The 24061-nt window shown below is 51.7% G+C and overlaps 2 protein-coding genes across 7 annotated transcripts in view; one reads left to right on the forward strand and one right to left on the reverse strand.

The window, feature by feature from the left end:
* Positions 1-11092, forward strand: part of PSMB7 (proteasome 20S subunit beta 7) — a 63399-nt gene extending 52307 nt beyond the window's left edge. Inside the window, 2 exon segments of the mRNA NM_001284453.1 lie at positions 7747-7898; positions 10842-11092. Of these exon segments, the coding sequence (NP_001271382.1) occupies positions 7747-7898; positions 10842-10953 (264 nt within the window). The 3' untranslated portion in view covers positions 10954-11092.
* A 1009-nt stretch (positions 11093-12101) lies between these two features.
* The window catches only part of NEK6 (NIMA related kinase 6), an 83200-nt gene continuing 71240 nt past the window's right edge, over positions 12102-24061 (reverse strand). For all 6 annotated transcript variants that reach the window (XM_038549400.1, XM_038549404.1, XM_038549399.1 and 3 more), the window contains 2 exons: positions 16990-17103; positions 12102-13703 (listed from right to left, as the gene is read on the reverse strand). In XM_038549400.1, coding sequence (XP_038405328.1) covers positions 13593-13703; positions 16990-17103 — 225 coding nt within the window. In that variant the 3' untranslated portion in view covers positions 12102-13592. The remainder of the gene's footprint in view (positions 13704-16989; positions 17104-24061) is intronic.

Below are 24061 nucleotides of genomic sequence, written 5' to 3' on the forward strand. Positions count from 1 at the left end.
TTTTTTCTCTGATTATATTTGATTCACTGCAGCTTTGGAGATATATATTTGTATACACATATGCTGTGAACGCTGATTTCTTCTTACGGAAAGCAGTATGTTCCTGTCTCTCTTGGTCCTTTTCCTTCTGGAAGCTTAGATGTTCTTCCTCCCATTCGCTGTCTCAGAATCCAGCAAGACCTCTTCCCTACCACCAGCTTTCCTGTGGCAGGATAGGAAGTGGGCTGTGGTGAGGCAAGGCACTACCCCGGCACTGATCCCTGATGCCCACTCCCATAGCTGTGTGCCTTCAGTGTGCCAGCAGCCTTCCTAAGAGCCTCAGGCGCCTCTGCTTACAGGTGGTGATGAAGACTTAGTAAGGCATATACGCGTTTGGCTTAGGTCTAGCGGATGTGATGGGTGCCCTGGTTCTCTTACACCCTGGTGTCTTCCCTTCTCCCATAGAACTGGTTCACGGTTCTGATTGTAAAGTCTGTGTGTTGGGAACATTCCCGTCCCTTTGTTCTCTCAACAGCCCCTGGACAGGCATTATCCTTGTTCTTCTAACGGGTACCCCGTGGCTCCCAGAGCTCAGCGCCATGTCCATCAGTACTCCACCTGTCTTGAGCTTTTCTTTTTCTTTAGCGGCTGTTTCTGGCTCATGGTGGTTCAGCAGCCTCAGACATCTCCTCTCCTGGCCCTGAGTTATAATTAGGCATCCTTTAATGATTTGGGATGGGCCGAGTTGGCAGTGCGTTTTTGGCGATTCCAAAGGGTGAACACCCTTTCCCATCTCTGCTGAAAACCCCTTAGACCACTCCAGCACGTATAGCAGGTTTGTCCTTCCTTATTTGCATCATTCAGATCCTGGGTGCCAGAAAAGCTTTGGGGGAAAGAAGTGGCACAGCCCTCTAGACCCTAAAGACGCAGTCTCTACCTCAGTCCCCACTCTGGGCACCCTCAGCACCAACTGTACCTCAGTACACCTAACCATTCCCCAGGGGTTCACACAGGCAGGCCGTGTTTACCCAGACTGCTCAAGCCAGAACCAAAACTCAGACACCTTTGATTTTGTCACACTGCTCAGCCTGAAAAAATGTTAACCATTTCCACTGTAAAATATGTGGCCACACATGGGATACATTATGTGTGTTACAGAGTGCAGGAAGCATTCTGCTTGTGGGGGGACTGTTTTAAACACTTTTTTGAGCTCTTTAAATATTATTCAACCATCAGCCATAAATGACTCCTCCAGGCCGCATCAGTGGTATAGGCAGAACACCAGCGTGTCCACAGGCTGCTACAGAACACTATGTTTAAACCTCTTCTGTGCAGGTGTTTACCTGTCTTGGAGTGCTGTTGCTCCCTGGTGCCCTTTTGGAAACACTCCTTTTGGCATGATCTGTCTCGTAACTTATTTCATCTTTCAGGTTGGCAAAGCCATGAATGCATTTGAAGTTGTTGTGTCATGTTATCATTTGTTGACATCCACGTCAAGCCACGTGCTAGCTGCCTAGGGTACAGGGATGGAGAGGGGGTGGTTTGGGTCCTCTTGTTAGAGCCCAAACTCTCATCGCACCCAGACTTTTAATCCTCTGTGCTGCAGATCATCAGAGCAATCACATTTTTTGCTGTTTTAGATCAAAGTGACAAAAGATAATGCAGGTTTTCCAATACGAATATGGACTGCTTCAGTTTTCAGTGGCTAACGTCCTTAGTTTTTAGGAAACTTGTGAACCAAATGGTCCTTGTAGATTTTGCAGCTACTGGGAAAACTGATGGGAGGTGTGAGAGGGTCCTGCTGTGATGCCACCCCCATCTCTCTTTCCTTGGAGCAGAGGTAGGAGAGCTACTGTCCCCTGATTCCTGGCATGCTGGTGGGATAGAAGGCAAAGGGATGCATCTGCAGTGCCCCAGAGGACAGCAGAACCAGGGGAATTCTGTCCTTCGTGAAAAAGGCTATTTCTTCTTTTTTCAGTTCCTTTAATGTCAGTGCCTCAGCTACATATATGACTATTTCCAGCAAATAACCAATTTTCTTTTTTAAATTCTTGAAAAATTTTTTTTAAATTTAATTTTATTATTATTATTTTTTAAATTTATTTATTTATGATAGTCACATAGAGAGAGAGAGAGAGAGAGGCAGAGACACAGGCAGAGGGAGAAGCAGGCTCCACGCACCGGGAGCCCGACGTGGGACTCGATCCCGGGTCTCCAGGATCGCACCCTGAGCCAAAGGCAGGCGCCAAACCACTGCGCCACCCAGGGATCCCCTTGAAAAATTTTTAGATAGAGGTCAGTTTGTTTCAGATGACTTGCCATACACACGTGTTTTCACATTCCAAAGCTGTGTATCTAAAATAGTATGTTAGGTTTTCCATTGAATGCATATTTAATTTTTTGTCTGCCTCTGATGTAAGTAAAACGCTGTTTGGAATGCATAACTGAGTGGTGGAGCATAGAGGGTTTATTTAAAGAGTATTAACTTGATACTGAACTGTCCGGGGTGCCCAGTGGCTGGGCACCTACATTTTACTCTGGTGACATTCCTCATCTAAAAATCATTTAAGTGAGAAGAGAAATTCGATTGTAGCTATCGAAAAGAATAATGTACAAAAGTTTCTTTGCAGTACTATTTTGGACCTGCACCATAGTGGATGCCGAGGTAATCTATCAGTTTGTGAGTGTCTACAAAATGCAACTCTCTAGATAACAGGTTTAAAGTAAAGATTTAATACAGTCTCCATCTCCTATGATGTTGCAGTGACAGTTTAAAACTCATTCTCTAAATCTCAGCAGACTTTATAGCTAGCAGTGGGCCAATATAAAGTTTAATAGCATTACAACACATAAATCATCTTTTAAAGATGCTACTAGTAGCTCCAATATTAAATGCAGACAATCGCCTGTGTTATAAATAATTTATCAAACACCATTTCAGATTAGCCTTCCATGCTGAGTTATTTATTTTAGCCTTTTCTGTACGATTCCTAAGGCACTTTTTGAAAGATCCATTACTGGTCAGTTTAATGAACTTGGGGGTCTGTTTTGTCCCCTCAAGCACTTGGGTACAGCTGTGGTGACCATTACATGGCCGACGTGGACCTCTTTGTGCCTTTTACAAGTGCTGCCCATTTGTCATGTAGCGGTAAATGGAGCTGCACATTGGAGTCCAGGGACACATTGCACGATGCAGTGATGGAGACAAACAGATAGCTCTATAAAGTGCTGCTTGTCACAGCTGACTTGTACTACAGTACATCACTCTTATTGTAATCTCATTTAAGAAGCAGGGGTGGCCCGGGGGACTGATATTCCCAGTTAGTTTGGTCTTTGTAGCCATAAAGCAGGAAGTGCTCCTTTTATATTCTCTGAACTTTTAGGGAGTATGCCTTTTGCTTAGATTAATTATTATAGGAACTTCTTCACAGAACTGTGGGCAGATTTGTCAGTGGGTTTGCTTGGATCTTCCTGGCCCGGGGTTTCTGTTACAGGCAGTCACTACTTCGAGGTGAATTTTGTCTTAGCACTTCCAGGAGCCCTCTGGCTTGCTTTAATAAAGAAGTTACCTTTTATTAAGCAACATCTATGTGCCAGGCACTATAGTAGGTGCTTTCTGTACCTTATTTCTAATTCTCACAGCAGTCCTTTGGTAAATCCTGACTTATTGTCACTATACTACAAGGGAGGAGAGTGAATTTGGAGAGAGGAAGTGACTTGCCTAAGGTTGTACAGCAGTAAGTAGGAAATGGGATTCAGACCTGGTCTGCCTCCACATCTTCCTGGTGAACTTTTAATCACCAGGTGGTGGTGTTTTGGTCGAGGGTCTCAAAGTAAAAGCCACTGGGATGGAGGGCCATTTTTCTGGTAGCCAGGATGAGTCCTGCTGGTCTGTATGCACATTGAATCGATGGCCCCTTGTGACTAGCAGCGTAAATCCATGAGCAGCTGGCCAGGGGAGGACTGCAGCCTGGCAGTGGGCAAGAGCATGGCACCTGGGTCTGATCAGCTGGGGCCACAGGTAGCAGCTGTCCCCGGGTCACCCTGCAGCTTCCAGAAAAGGGAGATGCAATTTCCCTATGAAGAATGAATCCTAAAGGAAGGAACAGTGCTTCCTACATTTATTGTGGGCCAGAGACAGATAAAAATGTGCTGTTTTCCCCACCTCTTGCTTTCAGTTGGTGGTTCTTCTCAGTGGTTTTCTTAAATATTTGTTAGAACGTGTTAAAGACAAGAGTTGTTTAATTGTGAAACTCCACTCTAAAGAAAACACAGGATGAATATGCTCAGTAGCATATTTGCATATGTGTCTAGAATTCTGAGTGTGGAAATAATGGTGGTAAAAGACTGTGTTTGACATACGAAGCGTTTCTTGGAACATAGTAGGTGTCTCTAAATATTTGTTGAAGACACTAATGACTAATGAGTAGACAAGAGAGGCTTGGTAAATTTTCACTGTTTGCCTTTTGAGGGTTTTTGGTAGGGGCAGGGGATATGTGAAATAAGACATGGGTTGTTTTTGGGTTTTGTTTTTTAAAAAGAGCATGTGCAGGGAAGGGGAGAGGGAAAGAGAGAATCCTAAGCAGGCTCCATGCAAAATGCAGAACCCAATGTGTGCTCATGACCCTGAAATCAATCAAGACTCAAATGCTTACCCAGCTACCCAGGTGCCCCAAAACATAGGTTTTTTTTTTTTTTTTTTTTTTTTTTTAAGATTTATTTATATGAGAGAGAGAGAGAGAGAGAGAGAGAAAGAGAAAGAGAAAGAGAAAGAGAAAGAGAAAGAGCTAGCCAGGGGAGGGAGGAGGAAAGGGAGAGGGAGAGAGAATCTCGGACAGACTCCCTGCTGAGTGCAGAGCCCATGCTGGGCTTGATGTCATGACTCTGACATCATGACCTGAGCTGAAATCAAGAATTGGATGCTTAACCGACTGAACCACCCACGTTTCCCAAGATACGTGTTTTTAATATTAATCGCTGCCATGTTACATTGTAGAAAGTGGTGATCTGTGGGCAAGTTGGAAAATAACAGTGCTCCCCTGTCCCTGTTACAGAAACAACCATCAGAGGAACTGCCCATTGGCCCAAAGACTAATTGGCAACCACCATCCTTCTCTTAAACTTGCTCAGGTTCTGAAGATCCTAGGTGATTAAGGAGGGACATACCCTAAATCAGGGACCTGCTGTCCACTGTCCCCAACTCACTAAGAAGCCTCCAGTTGAGACAGGTTTCTTGTGAGCTGGTGTGGTACTGTGGCATTCTGGCTCTGGAGCCCAGTGGACCGGTTTTAATTTACTGTTTACTAGGTGACTTTGGGCAAGTCCTTCACTCTCTTAGCTATAGTTTCTGACCATACTAACTTCAGAAGATGGTTGAGGGCAGAGGTAAAAATGATCATCAATATGACTAACTCGGTACTTACAGTAGATGCTCAATAAAATGTCAGGTTCATTCCATTTTATAACATCTTCAATCCTGTGTATATGAAATGCGAGTAGAACTGGAAAAAAAAATTGGAGACTTGTGAGATATTCTTCCTTAAGGAATTATCTTCTCTGGAATTGGGGAGGAAAGGAATTTAAAAGGTCTGTCTGTCCATATTTTAAAAGTCCTTTACACTTAAAAGCACATACAATAATTTTATGAATAAACCAAGCTATACAGAATACTTCACATTTTTTTAAGTTTTAAAGTTCATCTATTCACATTTCAGAATATTTGCAACATAGAGGAAGATTCACGTGTGATCTGTGCACTGTCAGCATTCTAGTTATCTATGGGCTCAGTTTCATTGATGGACATTAGGTATGCCACCTGATATCATGTGTAGATCTCCATTTCCTCAGAGTCTTCCCCCATCCCCATCCTCAGACACACAATGATTTGGGAAATTTAAATCTTCAGTCCTAAGTACTGCCAGCAGGGTTTGTGACATCCGGTAGCCACCAGCAGCAGTAATGAGAAAAAGCCATGATGTTGGCATAGGAAGAAGAGAGGGTGGGTGAGGAGCAAGGGAATAAGGGTGCCCCTACACAGACACAGGCCCACACAAACCTGGAGTCATTTAACAAGAGAAATGGGTTGGAATGAGGCTGTGTTTGTTAAGTTACTGGTTGAGTTTTGCTGTCTGTATGGTAGCAGCAGCCATCTCCAAGATGGTTTCTTTGCTTCCACCTGCAGCACTGGCTTTTGGCTTGTTGGGAGCTTCAGCAGAGAATTCCTGATGAGAGGATCCTGTTTGGATGAGTTCTCACTGGGCCGTATAATCACAGGAGAATAACCAGCTCCCTTGGTCCAACATTGGTACCACTCAGGAAATGAAAAAAACTGGTGGGATAAAGACCAGAATAACCCCCTTGCTCCTACTGCTGGGTTGCTGAGGATCCCACTTCCAAGCAGAGCCTTCTCTATCCTTCTCTGAGTCTGTAGAGGGCACTCATGTCACTGAAATCCCACAGCCAAAAGTCCGCAAATCTGCCCTTTGGTGATCTCAGGCTGGACATTGGTAGGGAGTTAAGTTTCTCAAAGGGTGGTACTTAGATGACCTCTTTAGTTCAGCTTGCATGTTTGTGGAATCTCATGTGCTAGTAGATTGGAAGGTGCAGCACGAGTTAGAGTCTCTTCCTTGGGAGAATGGTTTATTTTCTCCTTGCTGCCTAACGAGCTTTGTACTTGGTGTTCTCCAGGTCCCACCTTGTTGCTTCCACTACCTGCCTTTGGTTTTACTGCCCTGTTTTGTGCGTGCCTAGTGCATGGCCTCTCAGCCCTCCCTGAAGCTTTGCTGACCCAGCCCATGTTCCTTTTTAGTTATCCATTAGCCCTTATCATACCGCATCATAGTTACTCGGAGACTTGTGAGATATTCTGATACCCCTTCCCTGCTTGGACCTAAACTCCTACAGAGCAGAGACCTTGGGGCCTTACCCATCGCTGTAGCCCTACCTCTTAGCATAGGGTCTGACATGTGAAAGGCCTCTTGAAAAAGAAATAAATTAATCTGCTTTTTCACAAGTAACTGTTGGTGACTTAGACTGGCTTTTAAAAGGAGAAGGAGAAGAGAGAATGATTGAAAGAAGTGAATCACTTCAGTGAACATGGAGGCTCTCTAGTAGAAGGCAATAGGTTCACTTGGGCAAGAGGTCATGCCCTTGGATTTGCCACCATCTTTCTCCCCTGATAATTGACTTTTTCATTATGTAACCTGGAAGCGGTTCTAACCATTGCACATTTTTGATCAGGGGTTAGCAAAATGCAACCTATGGGCCAAGTCTGGCTCTCCACCTGTTTTTGTTAATAAAGTTTTATTGGCACACAAGCCACATACATTTGTTTATATATTGTCTCTGGCTGTTTTGTGCTACTGTGACTGAGTTGAGTAGTTATGACAGAGACAGTATATCTACAAAGCCTAAAATATTTAATACCTGGCCCTTTACAAGAAAAGTTTACTGACCCCTGCTTTAGAGGACAAATTGTTTCCTGTCCGCCCAGAGTCCTCAATCATGCGGTGATTTTCTGATGTGAAGCAGTGTGTTGAAGAAGGGGCACATGCATAAAGGGTTTACCTGGTTCCTGAACTTACTTATAGCTGAGGAACCTTTGGCAGATTGTTCTGGTACTGAGATCCTTTTCTTCATCTATAAAATGGGCATTGAAGACATCTACCTCACTGGTGATTCTGTGCACTGCTTGTGAGAGTACTTTGTGGCTGTCAGAGCAGCCCTTCAATCGACTGTGGACATAATCGTTGCCATTCTCTTTCTCAGGAAGAGGAAGCCAAGAAGCTGGTAAGTGAAGCCATTGCAGCTGGCGTCTTCAACGACCTGGGGTCTGGAAGTAACATTGATCTCTGTGTCATCAGCAAGAGCAAACTGGACTTCCTCCGCCCGTACTCGGTGCCCAACAAGAAGGGGACTAGGTGAGTAAAAGAGATGAGATCCTGCCTGCATCCCCTGCCTTCCATGGCTGCTCCTGATCTCTCCATGGCACTGAGACAGGGTTTTCTTGGTGATTACCCCTGTGACGGAAGTCCAGTGTCCTCAAGCTGAACTTACACACAGACCTTTGAGTCCTTTATGCTTTATGTCCATAATTTGCTTTATGATTTGGGCTGCTGTCAGGTGTACAAAAGTGATTTAACTTGTAAAATGTTGATGGGAGAGGTGGACCAGAGCCTAGGAAAGAGTCCTAGCCTGGGAGTTTCAGGGGAGAGGTTTGAATTGCCTGCTGTTCTTTTCTCTAATCTTAAAGAATCCCCTGAATTCTATATAAAATTCTCTGAAAAGCATTTTTCAGGGAAGCCAGCCCATAGCTTTTCTGAGTGGTCTAAGAGTCCTAAGCAGTTATAAACCATTGGTTAGGAATCCCCAAAAGTTAGGCTAGGGAGCTGCCTGGTGCCTCCTGCCCTCCAGGGAGCCGTGCTCTTTGCCTGCGGCACCTGCTCAGCAGGCACTGTGTCTCAGCGGTGCAGCCCAGGCTCTGAGTGGGGGGACAGGGTTCTAGCCCCATTTGCTGAATAGAACTGGAAGGTTTCCAGCCCTTGTGGCTGGTGTGTGCAGATGAGCTGCTCATTTGCAGTCTCACGTGGTGGTTTGGCCGTCCTCTGGCTCCTGACCTCTTCGCGGGCCTCAGCAGCTCAAGATGTTGCTCTAAGCTCTACTTGCAGCCGCATTCATGTGAATGTAGCACAGCAAGCACATCACCTTCTGGTTTGCCTCCTTTAACTCTCCCTACATATACCCAAGTTCCAAACCATAGGAGTAATGCCAAGGAAAGAGTGGAACATTGAGAACCGGCACTGCGCTCAGCATTGTGGGAACTCAGTGTGCTCCCAGCAGGGTAGGATCGCTCAGTAGCAAAGAGTTCTGGCTCAGGGGTTGGGGCAGTGTCATTGCCTGACATGGTGGCTTTGGGCCCGTCAGTCTCTTTGTCTCTTAAATGATGGGAGCTAGCGTAGGTGATCTGTAAACAACTGTGGCATTCCTGGACTTTGAGCAGGAAAGGAAACCACCTTCCAGGCTTGAGGCTGTATGGGGGGAGCAGACTTTGCCAAGCTCCCAACGTCCTGTGTCTCCCAGTATTTGCAAGATGCTGCAAGAGCTGAGAGTTTGGGAAGGGGGAGGTGGTTATACTCCATCCAGACGGAACAGTGTCCTGGGTGAGGATTCTGGGAGCCAGGTTTGAGCCACTGAAAAGTAGTATTTGTGTAGGACAAGGAACCTGTGCTCAGCAGTGGCACATCTAAATTCTTTGGGACATTTTTACTCATCTGTAAAGGAGACTGTAAACACATAAGAACAGAAACAAAATAACCCTGTTGCTAGTTATAAAAACTCCGTGAAATGGTATGAAGGAGGCATAGCCCCTGGCAGGTGTGTGCAACCTGCCCTGTGGACAGAGCCACTCGCTCCTTGTTGCCTGGGCACCTCGGCGGGGGCCAGGTGGCAGTGAGCCCAGCAGCGACACGCTGGAATCTTATGGTCATCCTTTCTGCCAGTGGCTGACTGGTGGGGGGACGGAGGCATTGCCCAGAGTAGAGGAACCTTTTCCAGAATGGGCAGTTGGGGTGGGAGCAGAGCTGGTGGCCTGGGAAGGCGTGGACTCTCAGTTGGCTCCTGTGCTGCCAGCCCTCAGCAGCCATGCTTTGCAGAAGCTTTCCCTGCATGCTGATACCAGGCACCCATAACCCAGGACAGTGAGGAGGCTCCTGTGTGTCTAAGCCTCCCACGGATGCTGCAGTTCAGGTGAGTTGAGCACACAGGAGCCACGTGGGGCTCCGGCTCTGAGAGAACAGGCCACCAAGGCACCAGTCTTGGGGGAAGGAGCCACATCTTCATGCCAGCAGGGGAGGGCTGGGGCACATCTTGAGCAGGTGTTATTGCTCCGATCCTTTGAAGAGTGTGTGGTGGGGACTGAAGGGTTAGCAGAAATGAGGCCAGCCATTCTTCGTTGCATGAGCTCCTGAATTTATGCAGAGCACTGATGTCGCCCACTTTTTTCTGCTTCCTGCTTCCTATTTGAGCACCAGTGCCCATTTAAGGGGATGATGTTCAAGGAGCACGTGGTCATGGCATAGCTTGCTGCCTTCTGTAGTCCTGCCAGATTGACAGGAATAATGTCCCAGCTGGGGAAAGACCAGAGAACAGTTGGATTTGTATTGCTGTTTGATGATACTGTAATTCCTGGCCCCAATGTGAGAATTAGCAGCGCAGATGTGGCTCTTACAGACTGCTTGTGCTCAGAGAAACCATTGTCAAGAGTCACTCCGAGAGTTGTGGGGTGTGACATAGTGGGGACCTACCACGCCGCTGCAGGGAGCAGCTAACACTGCTGGAGGCTCGAGGATGTTGTTGGAGTGACAAGGCCAGAGTCTAGCTGGGGGTCATTTTTATCCTGTTTTTGCTTCCACATATTTTTAGTGTTTCAGGTAACAGTCATCCTTGTTTCTACACAAGAGAAGGGTGACGACAGCTTAACAAAAGGGTCCACTTTCTGCTGATCCTAAGAGGTGCTTTGGGGCGGGGGGGGGGGGGGGGGAGGTTGAAGCTTGAAGGCAGATGACCAAGTGCTTTTCAGCATCTTCTGGGGAGGGTAAGGTGGCACCCCATTAAGTGCCAGGTGCTCTGCATGAACACTGACTGATTGCACACATCCACCAGGCATCCCTGATTTGTAGCCCTGGAGTACAGAGGAGAGCGAGCCTTGGGCAGTTGAATCCCCACCAAAGCTACAGAGCTGGGGACCAGGAGAGCTAGGCTCTTGAATCCAGTCCTGCTTGCTGCCTTGCCTGAGTACTTGTCTCCAGCCCTCTGTGCAGCCCCTCAAAGGGATCCTAACTCTGCCTTTGTTTTTCTCCCATTAGGTTTGGCCGGTACAGATGTGAGAAAGGGACCACCGCAGTCCTCACTGAAAAAGTCACCACCCTGGAGATTGAGGTGCTGGAAGAAACAGTTCAGACAATGGACACTTCGTGAATGGCATCTGTGGATGGATGGTTACTGCTCTACAAGATTGGGGTGCGGGGGGACAGTGGAGGTGCCCCCCTCAGACCTTCATTTGGCAGTGTCTGCTGAATGAGACCCAATAAAACATGAAAACCAGATTGAATGGCTGAGGTATGGAGGTTGTGTGGTTTTTTGGCCACTAAGGCTTATTGACTTGCCCCACCCCCCTTCAGGCTATTAATCCCTCCCTGGGAATCCATCTGCCTTCACACAGGTGTAAGAGCAACATAACTCTCCTAAAAGCAGGGGAGGGCTGGTCTGTTGTGGAAGTCAGATGAGCCTTTCTGCCCCCTCCTTGTGCTAATCTTTTCTCTTTGTTCAGGGTGGTCCCAAGTATTCTTGTTTTGTTTTAAGGTGAGGGCGGTGTAGCCTTTACCCCAGCAGCCAAATAGGAAAGAAGTCGAGATGTCAGGTCTAAGTAGCAAGGAAAAAGCAGGTTAGGTGGACAGTTTGCTTTGCCGTAGCTGCATAAAACTGGGTGAACTGCACGTTCGCCAGTTTTACAGAAGTTGGAGGAACGCTTTGGGGCTGCTTGTAATAATTAGGATGCCGTCATTTCACAGGCACCCAGGCCTAGTGAATGGGTGAGATTTCACGCCTCCAGAGGGTCCTGGTAGGCAGAGTTGCTCTCATGGTGTCGAAAGTAGATGGTGTGCAGAACGCAAGTTCACCTGTGTCTGAGGTAGATCCTGCCACAGATGACACAATAGAGGTTCTAAGAGCTATAAGCAGAATATGTGCCCAAAAAATCGGTGTGGAATCAGAAGAACTTTCAGTAGTAAGTGCCTGGCAGGAGCTGGGGCCTTGACTCTCCCCTAGAGAGAGCATGGCTGGGGAACACCAGAGAGTCCCTACACCATGGTCCCGGGGTGAACCCCCTCTTAGGGCAGCCTCCCTTGTGACAACTTCAAGGAGTGGGGTAGGGGAAACAGTGGGATTATTTAGGGCAGCAGCTTGGTTGACGGTAACCAAAATTATCTGGGGAGCTTACAAAAATTCCAAGATTACACAGAATGTCTGGGGCCTGCGAAATTATGTTTTTAAAGGTGCCTGGGGAAATTGTGCTGCAACACGAAGCTGTTTTAAAGTTATCCGTGAATTATACTCAGTCACAGAAATGACCCCTCTTCCCCCATTTTATTTCCAACATGGAGAACAAGAACAAAGCAGAGGTTGCATCTGAAGAAAATGTCTCAAACCCGACAGGGTTACAGTAGAACAGAGTTCACACATGGAAACAGAGCAGTGGCCCAGCCCAAGTCTTTTGTCCCCAGAGGGGCCTGGGCCCCTGGTCAGCAGGCTGGCTGCAGTCAGAGCACCTGACCAGAACACTGAGTAGGCGGGCATGTCTCTATCTGAGGGCTGAACTGTCACCAAGTCAATGGGTGACAGATACTTAGACCATTTGAGGATTAACTTGAGTAGAAAAGCAAAATATTTCCTTCAGAGCTTGAGTTTTCCTTAAGTTCACATTTATAAATTAGTCTTCACAGTTAATCCTATTTGGGAATAAGAAATAAGTGAACATAGTTCTGGTTTCCTATGTATAATACAGTTGTACGTTAATTCTTGACTTGCATGGTCCATGGACTTCAGTTTTGTGAAGGGGTGAGTGGCTATGATTTTTGGATCATCTACAATGTTCTTGGTTACTCGCGTACTTTATTTTCAATTCTGCCAGCAACGCTGAAGGTAGATACTATTAGTCCCATTTTACAGATGAGGAAACTAAGAAAGGCTGAGAGAGTTGCCCAGGGTCATGGTAGGTGGCTGCAGAACCAGAACTTACACAGAGAACAGCCTGAGGGCACATTTTATATTTCTATGTTTTGGATCCCATGCTTCCTTCCCACAGAGGAGAACGCTTAACACTGATTGTTAAATGAACTGCCAGCATTTCCAGCAGGTGACGGAGTGCCTGACCTGCCTGGGACAGAGCAGGTATTCAGGAGAAGAGGGCTGAGCGGCTGCATGGAAAACACACATGGCTTTCAAAATACTATCTGCCTCTGAAACTCTGTGCCAGATGCTGGGTTCTCCTCATCGTCATTCATCAAGTTATAAACATGGATAAAAATATTAGAAAGATCTCCACTCTACTTTAAAAAATTATTTCCATTTTATCCTTTTACAACAGAGCAAGCACACAGCTTGATTTTTTAAAAAAGATTCTAAGAGCTAAATTGAACTTGCTACTAACCATTTTGAAAGGCTCACTACAAATCACACAGTCTCCTGCAATTCTCCTGTTCTTAGAAACCTTGACAGGTCACTGAAGGAATTATCCTGAAGATTCACATTACGATCCAGATACAAGGGTGTGTGTGTCAGTGGCTCGCCGAACCACCCACCCTTGGTAACAACCCAGCTGAGATTGTCCACAGACAGTTTAAAGAAAGGACTTTCGAATGTGACCACCAGTTAACGTGTGACTGGTGCCCCTCCCCCCAGCTGCTCTGCTTTCAGCGTCTGCGTCAAAGCCCGGCCCCCTCAGGAACCTGCCGAACCCTCTGGTCTTAGTTGGTCTAGGCTACCAGGCGGCCACTTTGGAAAGAAGACTCAAGTAAGGCAGAGTGGTGCGGCTCTGATAAGGCCCGCTGCGCCCATGTTCAGGTGCTTGAAGTCCACACGTGCATCTGTTTGGCGACCTGGTGCACATATCCGATGTCCGGTCTCTGGTTGGGGTCAGGGTAGATGCACATACTGACCAGTTCTCGTAACTATAAGGGAGAGAACGGCAGGCATTATTTTTAGGGAACCAGCCTTGCGGAGATGGGTGCCAGCACTTCCCGTGCATTAACCCATTCGGCCCTCATGGCGACCCAGAGGGGACACTGGCACTTAGGGCGAGCGATGGGTGTGCAGTCGCAGCCACTGGGAGAGCCAGGGCCATTCCCAGGCCTGGCTGGCCCCAGAGGGCCACACTTCGAGACCCTGTGAGTACGTTCAGACAATTGTGAACTTCAACGGCCCACGCTAGTGTGTGTGTGTGTGTGTGTGTGTGTGTGTGTGTCTGCCTGCCTGCTGTCAGGCATGCAGATACCAAACCAGAGGACAAAACTCAAGGCAAAGGCTTATTGATCATAATAAATGCATTAACATGCAGCAGGGCTGCCGTCTGCCCACCCCCTGGCCTCTTTATTGTGCTCATGAAAGACGGAGCTTTTAATTATACAGACACTGAAGGCTGCCCCTGCCTCCGGGCGGGGGAGGGGCGCCTTGAGCCTCTGATCGCCTCCATTCTTCTGATAGCCAGAGTGCCAATTATTTTAATGGTAATTAAAATAATGACCTTAAAAAGCCTACATCTTAACTTGCATCACTGGGCTCACTGCAGTTTTTTCCATTTAAATACCTGGTGCTGCAGGGGCCTCATGGCCCTGCGGGGTCAGGGGCAGCAGCAGGGACAAGGGTTGGTCCTCAATAAGAGGGCTTGTGGACTCAGTGCCGTTCTCGCTCGTTCTGCTCGGGGAGCCTAGGGAGGGTGGAGGGGTCGTGCAGGGGGCCCTGAGGCTGCGGGACCTGCTCCATGTTTCACACCTGAGGTGTTGCAGGTTGCAAACGAGGAACCTCCCTCTGGGCCCGGGCCAGCATTGGGAGCTTCCCTCCAACCCGCCTACACCTTTTTGGGATTCCACTGCTTTATGAACACTGGGAAGCCCCTGGACAGGCAGCTGCAGCCGAGCCTGTGGCCACTGGAACGCTCCTGCAGTCTGGGGTTGCCCATGATGAGACAATACTTTTAAGAACCTTACAGACCCTTCCAGTATTCAGGGGAAGGCAGCAGTAGTTGGCCTCCAACAAGTTAATGTACCCAAGAAAAGCGGAGGAAGGTAAAGTCATTGTGAGTCCCAATTACTCAGTGAGCAGACTATGCGGTTGGCAGTAAGAGCATGTTTGAAAACTTCCGAAACCCAGAGAAACAAAAACAAGTGTCTTTTACACCCATTTCTAAGAGGTGATGTGAACTTCAAAAGCGAAGTGGTGCCGAGCAACTCCAGTGCAGAGAAGCACCTCTCACTGCCTAACACACAGCCTAGAAATGCTGGACACAACTGGTGAAAGCTGGATGCTCTGGGGAGCACAAGGTCACAAAGTTGGAGTGACTGACTCAGGGGAGAAGGGGGCTGAGGGCTTTACCCAGATTCACTTCATTTCAGCCTCTCTGTAGGGCAGAGATTACAGTTCCCATGTATGGGTAGGAGACAAGCAAAGTTTTGATTTGCTCCAAGTCCAAGCTGCTTCTAAATAGTACAGATTTCCCAATTGAAAAAATGAGAAAAGAAAAACCAAATGCAACTATTAACTTGGTGAAGAAATCTATTACTTGACCTTTGTCCTCTGCGAGTCTGCAGAGCCAGTAAGTGTGGCATTAAGTACGAAGGCTGCCAACAGAAAGGGAGCTGATGACCCTTCTGGTTGGCCTGCCTGGACACAGCATTAGAGCTCTTTGGAAGACCTGGTCTCTGCAGCCCAAGCCCCTGGTGGACGAGAGCTGCTCCTTCCAGAGCCTTCGGAGCCTTCAGGACTGGGGACTGTAGCAAGCTACGCAGATGGCACCTCAGCCCAACTGAACAACCGGCTATGAAGAGCTGTCAAGAAATAGGACGGCAGGGACACCTGGGTGCCTCAGCAGTTGAGCACCTGCCTTTGGCTCATGGTGTGATCCCGCGGTCCCAGGATCGAGTCCTGCATCGGACTTCGTGCAAGGAGCCTGCTTCTCCCTCTGCCTCTGCCTCTCTCTGTTTCTTATTAATGAATAAATAAAATCTTAAAAAAACAACAACAACAACAAAAACCAGGATGGCACAGTGGCTGGGTGCAGAATCACTGGGTTCAAATCCTGCCTTCACCACCTGTGATTTACATCACCTTGGGCAGGTTACCTTAACCTTAAGTTACTGAGCCTTAAATGGCTCGTAAATGTGAGCCATTATCAGGATACTGTGGCCTGTGGTCCTTGCACGGTGGGGAGGTCTCAGAGTCCCCTTCACATCTGCTAGTGTTGCCCCTGACAGAAAGAACGATGATAGCTGGCACAGAGCATTTACCCTGAGCCAGGCCCTTTGTTGCACGTGGTGTCTACTTTTGGTGGCATTGGGGTAAATGTTCGCCTGGTGCCGAACTGAGCACGTCCGTCACATGTATTATTTAATCCTTACACTGACCTCGGGAGGTCACCTCTAGGTTATCCTCATGTTACAGCTGAGGGGACTGCGACTCAAAAGTTTGGCAACTCCCCCAAGAAGAGGGAAGGGAGTACGTAGATATACACATGTCTACACTCTTGGCCAGGCTGTATTGTAAACCTACCATCTGCACATTTTATCCACGAAGGTGAAATATTAGCCCTATATTCAAGAAGATGGAACTGAGGGAGAGACACGAAAAGACAGCTAGTAGCCGGCATGGACCCAGCGCCAGACCCATCAGCCTGTGTCCAGAGCCCTGGTACCCAAAGTAGAACGTTGAAGGTAAAAGCCCAAGGTGTGACTTAAGTCCGCGACAGCAAGGAGAGCCGTCTGCTCTCGCCATGGTTTCCTGGGCGTGGATTGGCAGCCAGCGGGGGTCTGGGGCGAGCCCGGGCCCCACCACCTCCTGCCTCGGCGGCGTCTGGTTCCTGTTGTCTGACACCACAGGGAGCCCGTATCTGGGACCTGCAGCAGTGAGCCTTGCACTCGAGCACCGGGGTTGGGAGCCAAATGGGCAGAAGTGTGCCAATGGGGCCTCACTGGCCAGCTCCTCCTGGTTTCCGTGCCAGTGGGCTGGCCACAGACTGCTGGGGGGGTGGGGGGGCCACCCTGGTGTCTGTGAAACCTCTAGCAAAATTAATCTACTCCCCGCCCTGGCCTGCCCCAAGTGACTTTCCCAGAAATCTTCCTTCCTTTCTCCACCCAATTAAGTGAACCCAAGCTCAACCCCACAGCCGTGGCATTTTGGAAATCCCTCTCCTCTCCAGCCACTGCTGGCCACCAGGCTCCCCAGGCCTGGTGGCAGCAAACTCACCTTCTCAGAGTAATGTTCTCCAGGGAGAGGCGGGTAGTCACATTGCTCGATCTTCTGGCAGAGGGAGAAGAGGTTCATTTTATCTCCGTAGAAGGGGCTCTGGAGAGCTGCCATCTGTAAGGGGGGGGGGGGGACGGGTGAGAAACAGGAGTGCGCAGCCTCAGGGTCCAGGGGTGAAAGGGACACTCCTTCCCTGGTCCTTGCTGAGCCTGCCCAGCAGGATTTCCTCAAAACTCTGGGGGAGCTGGGATGCAACAAAGTAGCAGTTTTAACACAATCCTTGTCACAAGCAAGTTAAAGAGCACAAGGTTTCAGAGACCAAACTTTAAAGGCCACGAGGAAGGAGAGGGAGATGCAGGCACAGCCCACCTCACGCCCCAGCGCTCAAGGGCCGGTCCTGGTGGTGCACACAGCAGATGGGGGAACAGGCTCTGCTCGCTGGGATGCGTGCCTGGGCCCAGCAGGCTCTCTCTGCTGCATTGTCTTCTATTTCTAAGAAGCAATTCCAAAGACACCCAGGAGAGGATGTCTAAGTCATACATTTAGGAAATTACCCAAGGACTAGCATTTTGGGGGTGGGGAGGTGAGGTGAGGCATTTCATTTTTGGTTCTCATTCTGCTGTCTGCATTAGCCCACTCCAGAGCTGCTCTCCAAAGGCCTGCAATTCAGGGCAGCGGCTGGTGTCCCGGAGAAGCGAGATGCCCAGACACCATCGGGGAGGCAGGTGAGTAAGAAGGCCGGCCACCTGGCCAGCCCAGAAGCAGGGGCCCGGGACCCTGTGCATCACAGAAGCTCCGGGGCGGGAGGGCAGCCAGCCCCTGGTTCTGCAGCCAGCCACAGCCGGCCCAATTCCCAGTTCTGTATTCTCTTGCTGTGCGTCTGGCCTCTGGTTTCTTAGTCCGTAAAATGGGAAATCTCCACCTGCAGGGTCGCAGTGAGGCCTCACTGGCACAGGAGGCGCCACAAGCTGGGCTGTGGCCACCCGTGATGAGGCCACTTGGCACGGCTCCACCTTGGGGTCCTGGGAAAGGAGACGACGAGATGGTGGCCCAGTGGGGTCTTCCCCAGTCGGGGAACTACCAGGCTTCCCCTGTCTGGAGGGGACCCGGCCCCCGCCCCGTCACACCCAGCGCTACTCGGGGTTCGCGGGAGCTCTGGGGCGGCTGTGTCCAGCAGCCGAGTAGCAGCCCAGCACAGTGCCTGCCGGCCCCATCTGCTGATTAATCCCTAATGGGATTCAAGTACTTCTTGTCACTCCCGCTCACTGTTGCCTGCTGCCAAAAGATGGCCCAACGCCTCCTGCTAATGAAGTGCCGTCGGGTAACTGTGCCTGCCTGTCTGTCTGGCCTTGGTTCCCTTCGAGGAGCCGGGCTGCCCAGGCCACTCCGCACAGACTCTTTGGCCAGGGGTTCTGGGGCTCTGGCTGTGAGGGGGCAGTGGGCGACCGCAGCGGGCGGGCCAGCAAGCCCCATCCCAAGGCGGGGTGGAGCCCGCGGGGCGGGGTTTACGGGTGCCCACCAGCTTTAGTGCCGCTGTCTGTCCCCAGCCTCTGTTGGCCTCTGTGGACGGCTCTGGGGGCCCCAAGAGCAGGGCCTGCCTTCTCTGGGAGGGCCCCCGGGCAGCATCCTTGGGTTTCTGGAAGGCCTTCAGGGACACGGCACAGCGCGGCCCGGAGACTCTGTGGTTTCTCTGACCCAGGCCCAGGAGTCAGCCCGGAAAACCACCTGTGGCCCAGGTGCTTTCAGATGGGCGTTCAGGGACAGCCTCAGTGCTCCCCGTCACCCTTCCTCCCATGACCAGGGACTCCAACCCGTTCGAGGACGATTGGGAAACCCATACTTGCAGGCAGGCTACAGGGAGTGGCCCTGGCACTTGGCAGGGAAGGCCGAGCGCGTGGAGCCCTGCCCGCTGCGGGTCCCACCGGCCTGGCGGGGAGCTGGCTTTACCAGGGTGCAAAACGGCATCACGCAGGAGATGCATTTGCAATAGTTCAAGTGAGAGCCTCGGGTGCAAAGGGTTAATTGGACAGCTTCAAAAGGCCATCTGTTGCCACAGTGGAGAGCAGCTGAGGCTCCAGGGCGGTCACCTGGGGGTGATCGGAGTGCCCTCCGAGTCGTGGCTGGACGATTAAGATGGGTTTTCCTGGAAAGTGTTTCTGTTCAGAGTAGAGAGAACATTTAAAACGTCGGCCCTGGTTTCTTCACGAGTCGGGCCCGGGAGGGAGACTGACTAATCCTTTCAGCAAGCCCTTCGGATCTGCACACACCTTGCCATTTGGGACTCCAAAAGGGCCCCGCAGATGGGCAGGGGGCGAGCCCCGGACCACCATCCCCTTGAAAGCGTTCCCCCCGCCCTCCGGCACGTGCCCGTGCTGTCCTCAACAGGGTCCGCAGAGGGACCTGCCCGGGGAGCCCCCCTCCCCTCGATGACTGCGGCTTCTCCACCCACCAGGCAGGTTCTGGTGGCAGCAGAGACCTGCCCGTTGCCCCTCCTGCTGCCGGCCGTGGGCCTTCCACCCAGATCAGGGCGCTGGGCTGTGACGGAACCTCTGGGGCCGCTTGAGGTGCTGGGATTAGCACGATTACCCCGAATGACGAGATCCTCGCACCCGCACCAGACGACCGCCCGCCTCTGCCCGGTTGCCGCGGAAGGGGACTGTGGGGCCGATCCCGTCTGCCTCGTTCGAACTGCCAAGGGCTGTGGCGCTCAGCGCTGCTCCTCAAATACAGAACTTTTCTTCTCTGGCATTATCGGGATGACACCCAGCCAGGAAAGTGGGAGAGTGCGGGCGCCTGGCCCTGCCAGGAGGGCTCAGGGAAACTGGTGTGTGATCCGAGATGGCAGAGGGAGGAGGGGACTCTGACTTGAGAGGTGACAGCAACTGCTGTTGACTCCTGCCCTGTTGGGGCCTCAGACAGCCGCCCTGTCACCTAGGATCTCCAAAGCCCACCCCAGAGTGAAGGCTGCACCCAGAAGCCAGGCACCAAGGGGTCTGCAGCCCTGCTCCCCCACGAGCCAAAGGGTACCACACCTTTCTCTGGATAGAGCCAGAATTCCAAACAGGATCCTGTACTAGGGGCGGGCAGCCCTTAGTCTGTGTCCCTCACTGCTTTCTTGCTGGGTCCAGTCCCCCAAGGCTGCTGTGAGAAGGTTCCCTGCCGAGGATCCTGGGGCTGGTGCTGGACAAGCCAATTCCTTCGGCTCCATGCTCAGAGCTGAGCTCTCATGTAAATAAAACTGCGGAGCTGGCACACTGGGTGCCCCCATGAGGCGTGCTGGGTAATGAAAACAAAGTCCTGGGCCTTCTGACAGGGCCAAGCTCCAGCATCTCTGCTGGGGGGCGGGCTCGCACCACAGAGGGGGGCGCTGCAGTGGCTTAGGACTCCCCACAACCTGGCCTTCCTCCCCTGGGACTCTGGGCTGGGGCCCACAGCCCCTTCTCCACGGCACTTAGGCCCCCCCAAGCACGGAGTCACCAGGGAGAGGGGGACTGCCCGCCCCTCCCCGCCGGCTCGGGAAGGCCCGCACGTCCTGCCCTGCCTCTGGCCAGGGCCTGTCCGCAGAGGGTGGGCTCTGACAGGCAGCCTGGGGACCAGTGCCCATCTTGGCCACTTCCTTGTTATGAGACCCTGGGGAGTCACTCCGCCTCCCTGAGTCTGCTTTCTCCCTTATGACAAGGCTGGGACCGGCCTGGTGTGATTCTCTGGGGGCAGTGCTGCTCCCAGCTGCTGAGCCATCTGGCCTGTTTCTCCAGATGGTGACCTCTTCCCGACAGATCCCACTTGGCACCCACCCTCCGGGGCGCACGAGGCAGGTAAAGTGTTTTGTGGCCACTCACTAGCCACCAGTCAACATTAACATCTTTGGGTGAGCTCAGGAGGTTCTCAGTAGACCCCTGGCTGCCCAAGGGATGGGGGTGGGCTGACCGAAGCCCCCCAGAGCTGCCTGTATCTTCATCCGTGAAGCCTGTGAGCGTATTATCTTCAATGGTAAAAAGGATTCAGCAGGTGTGATCAAGTTAACGACCCCACGTGGGAGAGAGTGCTGGGTGGTCCAGGTGGGTCCTAAGTGTAATCACAAGTGTCCTTGTAAGAGGGAGGCTGAGGCAGAGTGACTACAGAGGAGGAAGGGGTCATGAGCCAAGGAGCACCCGGAACCTCCCCATTTTCCATGGAAAAGGCAAGGAACGGGATTCTCTCTGGAACCTGCAGAAGGAACCAAACCCTGCCAGCATCTTGCCTTCTGTCCACTAGCACAGATTTTGGACTTGCGGCCCTCAGAACGGTAAGCACTTTTATGCTGTACGAAGCTGTCAGCTCTGTGGCAACCTGTTGTAGCAGAGGAAACGAGCACGGGGCACTTTCGAGACTTGAGGCTGTGCCGGGGCAGGCCTGTCCACACAGGGCAGGTTTTCTCTGGCTCTGTGCTGTCACTTCAGGCCGCAGGTCGCCCTGGCTCGGGTGGGCTCCTCCTCAGATGTGGTCCGGAGCAGGCAGGCGTGTGGGTGGGAGCGTCTGGGACGGTTCTTCAGGCCGGTGCTTCGGGGACACACCACAGGCCGAGTAGTGGAAGCTCTAGTCGTGTCTGTGGGATGTTTCCTTCCAATTACCAAACCCTGGGTCCAGATGCATCTCCCTCCCTGTCTGTGGGGGTAGCACCCACTTCCTGCAGGGTCGGGGGCCTTGGCGGCCTCGCCAGCCCTCACCTGCGAGAGGCCTGAGCCGTCTGGTTTAGGTCAGTGCCACCCATCGCCGAGGACGCCGGTGCACGGAGGAAGGACGTGGCTGATTCTGAGGACTTCTCACCGCCAGCCCCACCCTGGCTGCAAGCTGATCGCCCCCACAGGCTGCCAACGGACAGAGCAGCTCAGCCGCACCCGGGCCCGGTGCTGGGGAGCCCAGGCTGTGAGCTCTGCCTGCACACCCGCCACGCAGCTTTTGGGGCTGCAGCTGGAGACGCGAGGACGGCCCCCCAGAGCCCAGACAAAGGCTGCACAGGGCCTGGCACAAGCGCAGGGAGCCAGCTGCCGCCCCTGGGCCCCGGGGAGAGGGGTGGCCGCCGCCACACCCTGGCTCGCACTCGGGGCGGCCCGCGGTCTGCTTATGCTCAGAGGCCATCCGGGTTCACACGGACAGGAAGCAGCTTCCTGAAATCCCAAACCAGGGATGGAAAAATAAGAGGGCCAGACCATCTGGACTGGGGACCCTATGCACGAGAGCAGGGGTACGAGGCTGAGTTCTCCAGAGATGGAGATGGAGGCCAAGCCGCACTTTGATTTCCCACTGGCCAAAGCAACAAGGGAAATGTGGCAGTTGTGGGCTCCTTGCTGCCAGAGGTGGGTGGCAGATGCCCACCAGTCGGCCCACGCCCAGTCAGCAGCTCATGGCAGCGACGGGGTGGCCACAAGCATCAGTGACCGGCCTGGAATGCCGGAGGGCCTGCTCTGAGCCAGGCTCCGTTCGGGAACTACTGCCGCCAAGCGAGCTACCTACACGCACGTGTGTGTACATGTACACACCATGGTTCAAAATTGCCCACCTGGACCCCGGCTCCACTGGAGGCGTCTGCTTAGCCCTGCGGAGACTAGGGATGGCAGTCCCCCTCCCTGAGGACTGACACAGGGTGGACAATGCCCAGTTAGTGGGGTGTGTGTGTGTGTGTGTGTGTGTGTGTGTGTGTGGAATCCCCTCCTCAGACCCCAGCCAGTGCAGGGGGCAGGGCTTGGCTGGTGCACGGCCTGGACTCAGCTCTGTCACTGGCCTGGGCAGCCCTGGTGGCCGAGCCGTTCACCCGAAGCCGAGGCTGTACTTGGGAGAGATGGCTGTAGGGACCCTGAAGTCAGGGTTCATCCCAGATGACAGACACAAATACCAGAGGTTCTGTGTGACTCTGGAGGTCTGCCCACCTGGTTTTACTTCATTCTAGGCAAAACCACACCACACAAACCCTTGGGGCTACTCCGACCATGCAGGCACCTGGGACACGCTGCAGGCAGGTCTCTTTCCCGTCATCCTCGCTGAGGATCCTTCCGACTGTCCTCTCTTTCTCTTGTTGCTAAAGACCATCCCCCGGCCCAACCACTCCGGACTCCCAAACCCCACACCAGCTAGGCTGTGGGGAGAGACGGGGACAGCAGAAGGATACACAACTCAGCCCTCTTGCACCCGAGGGGGCCAGGAACTGCTCTGCACTCCCCGATCCACTGCAGCCACCAGGTGGATACCACTTCACCCCAGCTACTCCTGTTTGGTGGCCATTAAAAGAATTCCTCCCACAAGAGATGCCCTCTGGGGTCCTGAAAAGCAGGTCTGCTCCCCATCTCTGACTGTCAGGGCCTGACTTCCCCCACAAGACCTCCAAAATGACGCTGAGAGTCCCTGACACTACTAACCTCGGGGGGGGGGGTGGTGTCCAGCCACAGATGCTACTTGGCTTCCTCTCTAACCACTAGGCCACTTCTTTAAAACAAAATATCTGCTCTTTCCAGCAGGAGAGATGCTGTGAAGCTTAAACCTTGCAAAGGGATGGGTTTTGACCTCAGAGACTTGCTCAGTAATGCAGGGAGGGGACCCAGCTACAGGCACCCCTAGAGTCCTGATGCGGATCAGCAGTGGGCAGCTCATTCCTTACGTTTATACCCGAGGACCGTTGAGCTTAATTCCGAGTCAACAGTCCCTGTGCCCCCCAAATGCCCCCGGTGGGCCCCTCAGCACTATCTCGAGCGGCGCCGCCCTGGCAGTTACAAGCTGCATCAGCTTGATCACGAGTCTCTTATCTGCTCCAAACCAGACCCCACATAGGCTCCAGTCAGCTCCAGGGAAAGCAGAAAAATAATCAAGGTTCCAATTTTAAAAGCAAACCATGCTAGGGGTCTCAGGGCCTCGGAGGATTTTTTCAAAGCCTCCGCATCTGTTCTTTCATTTATCTGGACGGGGACGGGGACGGTGCAGAATCCCAGAGCCGCCCGGCACTAGGTGGTCCAGGCCAGGGTGCTGGGGGCTGTGGCCAACAGCTCGAAAATACTGGAGGGCTCGGGGCTCCCTCCCCCACTGGCGGCTGCAACAGCTTCAC

Source organism: Canis lupus, chromosome 9, assembly GCF_011100685.1.
Source record: "Canis lupus familiaris isolate Mischka breed German Shepherd chromosome 9, alternate assembly UU_Cfam_GSD_1.0, whole genome shotgun sequence".
In the NCBI taxonomy this organism is placed as follows: Eukaryota; Metazoa; Chordata; class Mammalia; order Carnivora; family Canidae; genus Canis; species Canis lupus.